General features: G+C 28.0%; 1 protein-coding gene across 12 annotated transcripts; it reads right to left on the bottom strand.

Moving 5' to 3' along the window:
* Window positions 1-2,460: 2,460 nt before the first annotated feature.
* LOC101513800 (uncharacterized) lies at window positions 2,461-8,687 on the bottom strand. Of its 12 annotated transcripts, none has more exons than XM_027334318.2 (3): window positions 8,553-8,687; window positions 8,271-8,361; window positions 2,461-3,962 (listed from the first exon to the last, which is right to left on the bottom strand). In XM_027334318.2, exon 3 carries the CDS (start codon window positions 3,945-3,947, stop codon window positions 2,598-2,600), a length of 1,350 nt encoding a protein of 449 aa, XP_027190119.1. In that variant the 5' UTR covers window positions 3,948-3,962; window positions 8,271-8,361; window positions 8,553-8,687; the 3' UTR covers window positions 2,461-2,597. The 12 variants fall into 12 exon arrangements, with proteins under 12 accessions (XP_027190119.1, XP_073224575.1, XP_027190114.1 ...); XM_073368474.1 differs by having other exon boundaries at window positions 8,450-8,650; XM_027334313.2 differs by lacking the exons at window positions 8,271-8,361; window positions 8,553-8,687 and adding exons at window positions 5,881-6,008; window positions 6,086-6,409.
* Between the last annotated feature and the right edge of the window lie 210 nt (window positions 8,688-8,897).

Here is an 8,897-nt window from a genome sequence, read left to right as displayed (position 1 = left end):
GTAACATCAATTGCATAAGTGAACAAGCAAAAAATCTTTCGCATCATCAAAGTGCATAAATATCTACTTAATATTGAAAAAATCTCAAAAAGAATATATTATAATATCAATCATTTAAGATAATGATTATTATATCTTCAAGATGTTATCTTCATACAACAATCAATGATTACACCATGATATAAATCAAAGCAAATCATGTCTTAACTAAATTGGAAAAACAAATATCATTTTGCTTTATTAAAAACATAAGTATGAAAAAATGAAGATCATTCTGGTTTATTAAAAATAAAATTATAGAAAAACGAATACCATTCTGATTTATTAAAAACATAATTCTGAAAAACGAAGATAATTCTAGTTTATTAAAAATTAAAGTATGAAAAACGAAGATCATTTTAGTTTGTTAAAAACAGAAGTATGGAAAAACGAAGATCATTCTGGTATTATAATTAATATTAATATTATAAAAATATATTATGGTGATTAATTATAATTTATTTTACTTCAGATATTTGATACAAGGGACGCTGGTGTTAATTAGGCAAAAGAAATCGATATAAAAAAAAAATAACTGTTATTATCAGAAAAAAGATCAGATATAGAGACAAGAGAGAAATGAAGGAGAAATAAATTAATATTATACAATGACAAATGAAGAAAATACAAGTGTGCAGCTAGTTCAACTTGAATTCAACAAAAAAGTGTGATTGTCCTTTCAAGTTAAGATCAATTTTTAACAATAATCAATTTTAATAATAATTATTATTATTTATTATGATCATTATTATTATTATTTATTAAAAATATATTATTTTTCTTTAATTTAATTATGTTTGATTTATTAATAAATAATAACAATTATTAAAATTATATAATAATTATTAAAACTGCAAAAAAAAAAAAATTCACTTTTAGTGCGAGGTCGGCCTCGGGGCCAGCAACCTCCAATTAAGTCTAAAAAAATTTCTTCCTTCAACTAGTCGTTATTGGCCCAACGACTTCCTACTAACTCCCAAAGAGGTATTTTAGAACGAACTAATGAATATAAAATCCTTACCGAATATGGAACGACTACATAAATATGAAATGATTACTAAGTGATTGTCTAATTCATAAAATTTAAAATAGGAAATATTATTATTAATATAATAATAAAAAAAATATTAATAAATAATAATATATACATATATCGACCTGTCAGGCCTAATAGGCGTTTTTGTAAGTCTAAACCTAAATAGGCTTTAAGAGCATAGTCTTTTTATTAAATAGGTCATAAGTAGTAGACCATAGGCCCCTGACAGACGGTCTAGCACATTCTCATCCCTATTATCAACCTTTTGCCAATTAAAATTTTTGAATTGAATTCTTTTTTTATTAAAAAAAATCTAATTTTTTATAAGAGAATGTTTATAATGTCATAAATTTGTCTGGAAAAATTATTTCAAAGTCTGAAATTATCCACATTAGTTGACTTAACATAAGAAACTAAGATCGTTAAAGTAAAAGTTCCATAAAGATTAATTAAATATATAACAAATTGATACAATTTTTTATTTTATTTTAAAAATTATACAACTTTTCAGCATATTTGTATATCATTTTTGTACATAATTTGTCAAAAACAGGTTGAATTGGTTAGACATGTGTTTTTTGAACATAGGGATTTTTAAACATTTTGTTCTTGTGAGTAATACAATTTGGGTCAATGTGCAAATAAAACAAAATATCTATAAAAATATATAAAATAATATTTATAAGTGTGAGAAATAGTGATTTGATATGTCCAATTATGATCGATGTCACATCACTATAGGTAATTTATCTATAATTATTTGAAGGATAATTTATGCTTCACCTTTAAAATATGAATCAAATATTTATCACAACAATATGATTTAATTCACCATCATTAATTTAATTGTTTGATTCTTCGAACATAACATTATGAACTTGTGATTGAGAGTCTTTTTTGAGCATTCATCAACAACTCTATATAAGACGACTAAACTTCATCATCATTGCATTCATTCACCAAATTGATGTTATTTTATTCTAGAAAATCACTTTGACGAAACAGTGGTTCATGTATACAACATAAATGAACAACGTTAAAACCTTTAAAATTTAAGAAACAAATTCATAAATAATGCTTCTGAGACTAGGTTGGCTATTATCACTATAAACAATGCTTCTATTTGTATGAGTAGAGATTTAGATTGCTTTCGAAAAATTGTGAATAATTTACCTAATAGCCTATATTTTCATATATAATCTAGAAAAATAACATTTTTTAAATGCATAGTAAATCAATAATTAAATATGTCAGATATTCATGGGTAGTGTAAACAAGTTATATTTAAAACAACCCCTTAAAACTTGACCTTTTGTTTGGCCATATCAAAATGTGCATAAACATAAACATAAACATAAACATAATAATAATAATAATAATAATAATAATAATAATAATAATAATAATAATAATAATAATAATAATAAAATAGGAACGTAGATCCTCATTATTTTTTCATTGTTTTGGCCAAGTAGGACAAATATAAATATAAATACTTCTACATAGGCATACATTGGAGTACTTAGCAACGAGTTAGAGTTGGGGTATGAAGCCATGCCTTCAAATTGCCTATAGGAATGCAATCAATCTTTGCCACTTGTCTTGTTTTGATATTGTAACAAAAGTGTACATTTGTCACGAATCCTGTTGGATTTGGAACAAAAATTCCTATAAAGATGATTTGGTCGTTGATCCAAAACCGAAAAATCAGAGACGTTGCCATTATATTAAAATCAAAACCAAGCTTATGGCTGCAAATACCCGTATTATGAAAAGGTCTAATCTCATGATAAAGAGTCCATTTTCCTGAATCCATATCCAAAGTATAGATTTGATATGTTCTACTGTCTTTTTCATCCATAATGAAAGAAAGACAATCTCCCGTCCATAAATAAACTGGAAGTGGAAAAGTATACACTGGTTGAGGGGGGAGTGGATATTCTCTTATAATAATTTCCTTGTCAACATCCATCACAATCACTCCTTCCTCTGTTATCCAATAAATATCATTGTCTCCATTATGAACTGGTTTCCATGCTAAAAGACCCTTGTAATTCAACAACTTAACTTCTTTTCTAACTATCTCTTTCCATGTGTTGTCAATTCCAATTCTTAGGACGTTGAAAACATACCAATTGACCCCTGAAACATTTTGGTCATCTATTAAGAACACCTTGAACTTGCCAGTGCGGGGAACACATGCTATAGTAGATCGCAATTCAGCCCGTAGTTTTGAAAAGGGTAAAGGAGGAATTCTAAAGCAGCACTTAATGATGGGGTTTACGACGTAAGTAAGTCTAAAACGATCACAAAGCAGAAACATGCCATCAGAAATGGCGACTATCTCTCCAAATCTGAAAGAGAGTCCCAAATAAATCCTTTCAGAATGTCCCTTGACATAGTCTTGAATATTCAAGAAATAAGAAGCCCTTGTTGTATGTATAATTTCAATATAAATACCAGGTGGTTTACCACGTAGGCAGGCTTGAATAGCAGTAGCCCAAGGTTTGGATACGTGCCTTGCAGAGTTAAGCAGACACTTAAGAGGAACCAAACTAAGGATAGCAAGCATCAACTCTTGAGGAAGCTTTGAGATCAGATCAAAATTCTTACTACTATTTGAGTTTTGCTGAATATTCATATTCTGCTTGTTTGTTGCACGATCATGATGACGTGAGTCAGAGTAAGTGCACTTATTTATAGATTTAAATCTCTGCCTTTTAACTCGACCAATTGTCTTTTCCGTCTTCCTCCTTTTCACTTCCAAGATTTCAACATTACACTCTTTACCGTCTTCGACCTCTTTTTCTTTAACGTCCTCCTCCCTTTTGGTCTCATTTTTAGGACGAGCTTTCTGTGATATTAAACTCATCTTTTACAATTGAACCTGAAAAAGAAATAAAAGTACAACTCAGATGATATAACACACCTCTAATCCAATATGACAGTTGGAAACTGAAATATAATATGAGAACAGTAGACAACGGACTCGATAGGATAGTATAAGACGACAACAAATCCAACTGATAGAACATCAAAATGAATAATGATTGGTGAAATCAAATGATGAGTAACATAAATAAATAAATAAATACAGTCATACGGTAAGCTTGAATTGAATATTGAATTTATTTATTTCATACATAAATCATCAATAATTTAACCATTTGTGCAGCAATCAGCTACAATGAAAATCATTTATACAATATTCAACAGAAAGAACATATTTTTCAGGTTGATAACCCTCAATTTCCAATGCTGTTCCATGCACAAAATTCGACAAACCAATCAGAAGTAACATTAATGATGAGTCAGCAAATGCCACTACAAAGGAACAGTTATGGAACCAAGGAGCCTAGAAAGAGTAACAGGCAGAAAATAACCATCTCCAAAATGCGATGATTATGTGAGAGGTTGAAGTGTATAAGTGAGGCAAAAAACTGAAAGTAGTGGTGTGGAACTTGGGCTGAAATTCCTCTTCCAATTTCATCACCTGAGTTTCCCTTCTGCTTTCTTTTCTTTCTAATAATTCCTTGCCTTGTAAATTGTTACTATTTCTCCGCCTCAGAGCCGTCTTAATGTTTTTTGATGTCATGTTCGAATTTAAAATATTAGGCCCCTAATAAAAAGTGTTATGATATTTCATAATATTATATTTTTATCAAATGAAATACCAAAAACTCAAACTATTTTATTAAAATTCAGCGAAATAAATAAATTGTAAATAACATCTAAATACAACTTCAGGCTCATACTAGCCTTCTTACCATTTAAAAATAGCCCTTCTAACACGAAGCAAACCAATAATAGATCTAATAATGCAGTAATGAGTTTCATTGTAAATCTTATAGATCCAATAATAGATTACCAGAAAACTAACTATTACTACCATTGTAAATCACAAAATCAATAATGAGTTCCTAAATTCAATAATCAACCATTTCAAAGTTTCTAAAATCAACCTTTGCTGATGAGAGTTGAGAGAAATTAGGCTTAGTATTTTTTTGGAGAGGAGATAGAGAGAAGATAGTCTCTGTTTAAATGGGGTATTTATTTCGGACATTTATTTTAAGTATAGGGTGCAAATATAAAATTTTAGAACTGTCGGTGTACAAAATTAATGCAATTTTCAAAGTTCATATATATTATTACAAAAGAGATTTGGGGCATCCCTATTGGGGAACTGTGCCAATCTTTTGTATAATGTAACTGATTTTTGAAGAAGAAAAAAATCATAGTTTTGTACAAGACCATTCAAAAATGTATATTTGCACCTTATGCACAAAATAAATGTCCAGAAAAAATAGACAATTTGAATATACTATCTTATCAGCATCTCTCTAAACAAATATCTAACTTAATTTCTCTCGAATCTCGTCAACAAAGATTAGAATCTTGAATCTTGATGTTAGTGTTTTAGATTTTTGTTTAGCAACATTTTAGAATTGATTTCAATAAAACAGTAAGCTATATTTTCCTTCCCATTTTATTTCATTTCACATTGCAGTTACAAATATGAATAATTCACACAATCAAACTAAACAAGACAAATAAATAACCAAAATTAAGAACAGTGAAACCAAAATTAGTCTTTTAAAATATATTACACATATAAAATGAAAAATAAAACCTTCAAGACAAACCCTAAGTTAAACACATTGAATCCAACTTAATAACAACAGAAAGAAAACACCAAAGACCAAAACAGAAAACGTTCAGAAACCCTAAAAAATTCAGAACTTTAATGGATTCAAAATGTCACGATCATAAAATTGAAAATAATTTAAAAATCGTAAAAGACTCACCCTAACCTTTTAGCTCTTACTCACCGTGATGACGACCTTCCAACACATAATATAATGGCATGCTCAGTAGATTCAGTTGAAAAAATGAAGTTACTTAATCAAACCCAGATCTAAGAGAGATGAAAAATCTAACAAAAAAACTTATTATGCTTCGAATAAGTAAAAACAAGTGTTAAAAAACTAAATCAGATCATGTTGCATGTACCTATGTGCGTTTGCGAAGCATCTTTACTCCAAAGAGAAACGACCGAACCGGTGGTTGAGGTTTGAAACATAAACAAAAGATGTTTGTCTAGAGAAAGAGAAATTGTACCAAATACATAGTGTTTCTCTCTCCACTCACAACACAACTTTCACACGCGCATTTTATTATTACCAACCACAAATTAGGTTTTTTTATTTATATATTAGCATTTTTTTTTTACATTAAAATGCTCTACTTGCAATTAATATTACCTCATTCATCAAAGAACGACCATTTGAAAAGAAAGAATTTTTTTTTTAGAAAAATTTGTCTTCTACCTTCAAAAAAAAATTTAAAATACCAAAAATACCTTCAATTTTTTTTTTACTATTTTACCCAATAAAAAGTTAAAAAAATTTCACTATTTTCTAATTTTCGGAGCAGTAAAAAAGATTTTTCGTAGGTTCTAATTTTCCGGTAACTTTCAGAAAACTTTAAATAAGATTTCTGTTACACAGTATATTTCCAGAAAAGTTTTCTTAAGTTTTCCGGTACATAAGGTAAATTCCGGAAAACTTAATAAACAGTTTTCGGTAAAGAAAGGGAAAATTGTGTACTGAAAAACTTAATTGTCGAGTTTTGTACTCTGGAAATCTTCATACACAAGTTTTCTGGTACATAACTATATTTTGAAATTAATTCTTTCATTTTTTTGAATTTTATTAATTTTTTTTTAAATGTTAACAAATATGGATAAACCGTTACTATTAATGGATACAAGATGCGTCGATACTACAATATTTTTGACGCATACCAGATATGAATAAATATAATTAATATTAATATTATAAAAATATATTATGGCGATTAATTATAATTTATTTTACTTCAGATATTTGATACAAGGGACGCTTGTGTGAATTAGGCAAAAGAAATCGATATAAAAAAAAAAAAAAATAACTGTTATTATCAGAAAAAAGATCAGATATAGAGACAAGAGAGAAAGGAAGGAGAAATAATGAATACTAAAATAAGTAAATAACATCTAAATACAACTTCAAGTTAATAGTAATTTTCTTGCTATTTAAAAAGAGTTATTCTTTTAACACGAAACAAATCAATAATAGATTTAATAATAATGAAGTAATGAATTCTATTGTAAATCTAATAGATCCAATAATAGATTACCAAAAAATATATTCTAACATTTGTTAATGGAGAAATTAGATTTAATATTTATTTAAAGAGAATATAGAGAGGAGATAGCCTCCTTTTCAACTGAATATTTATTTTGTATATTTAATCTGAATGCAAATATAAAGAAATAATTAATCTGGACATTAATTCATTTCACATTTCAGTTACAAATATGAAGAATTCACACAAGCGAACTAAATAAGATAAAGAAATAACCAAAATTAAGAACGGTGAACACTAAGAAACAATCCCTGAATATGAAGTCACTTAAACTAAAATACCAAAATACTGATTTCGAAAATAATTAATACCTATATCAAGTGTGAACAACCTCTAATTATTTATTCTAATTATAATAAAACTTAAATTAAAAAAATAAATAATTAAAGTTTTACTGTGTGAATTTTTTATTTGTAATTTTTCTACTGTGCAAATTACATATAAATTTTTGTAAAAAAAAAATATCAAACAAGTCGTCAATCTTGCATCATATCTTTGAATTTGACTATGGTGGTGAAATCCATAGATAAAAGCAATAACTAAAAGAATAAAAGCAAAATCAATTTTGTTGAAAACATTTGTTAAATGAAAACCAGTAAGCATCGATTCAATTGATTCAATTATTTCAAGATGATTAAGAGTTACTTTTAAAGTAATGCAAAAGCAATAACTAAACTAGTGCATAAAAGCATCAATTAAGCTTAAATATAGTTAAATAATACAATAGAAAGTTATTAAGATGCAATCATGCAAAATAGGTGAGCAAATCACTATAAAAGCATCAAGTGAGTTTCATACAGTTAGCCGTGCACCAATTACCAAATTCCAATAGTATTTTCAAGATACTAAATGCATAAATAACATACAAGTTTCATAATAATGCTAATACAACAAACAAAATGCATGGTCCAAAACAGAATAAATTAGGTGAGCAAATTCAATTGTAACCTGAAGAGTTATATTAAAGCAATGAAGATAAAGCAGCATTCCACAAATTTATATCACTCACTGGAACACAAGTAATCAGCTGAAACTCATTCTGGCAAAGTGGGCAGAGATTAGTGATGGTTGCCCAGTTGTCAATGCAGGCAAAGCAGAACCTGTGAAACAAATGAACCATGCTAAAAATATCATATTCCTATTTCAACATGAACACTGAAAAAGAAGGAAAGAAAAAGCAGCATTTACTGAGAACTGGTAGAGAAAACACTTAAAACGTAACATAACAGACTGGATATGAATACTAATAGAGTCCCTAATACATGCGCAAAGGAAGTCCCCCCAAACATACAGAGAAAGTTATTCTTCTTAAAGGTCTTTTAACACAATCCAATTTGAGGAAGAATTACACCAAGTAGTTTGAAGGGGCTAACAACAGTAGTTTTTGCTGAGAGAGTAAACTACCAATGATCAAATACATAATAAACAAGATATTAGTCTACAACGTATTTATAAAGTGGCCCATGACATATTTTGTTTAATTTAATTGTATATTTTTTCTTTGTTTCACCATTAAAAAAATAAAAAAATTATTTCTTCATTTTGTTACCTATGTGATATAGAGACAAAGACTCTAACTCCGTTATATTAAATTTATGCATCTATATAAATTAATTGTTCTCAGTCATCAATTTAA

The sequence above is a fragment of the Cicer arietinum genome, chromosome 5 (genome assembly GCF_000331145.2).
Source record: "Cicer arietinum cultivar CDC Frontier isolate Library 1 chromosome 5, Cicar.CDCFrontier_v2.0, whole genome shotgun sequence".
NCBI lineage: Eukaryota > Viridiplantae > Streptophyta > Magnoliopsida > Fabales > Fabaceae > Cicer > Cicer arietinum.
The sequence above is the reverse complement of the archived record's forward strand: the minus strand, read 5'-3'. Positions and strand labels throughout refer to the sequence as shown.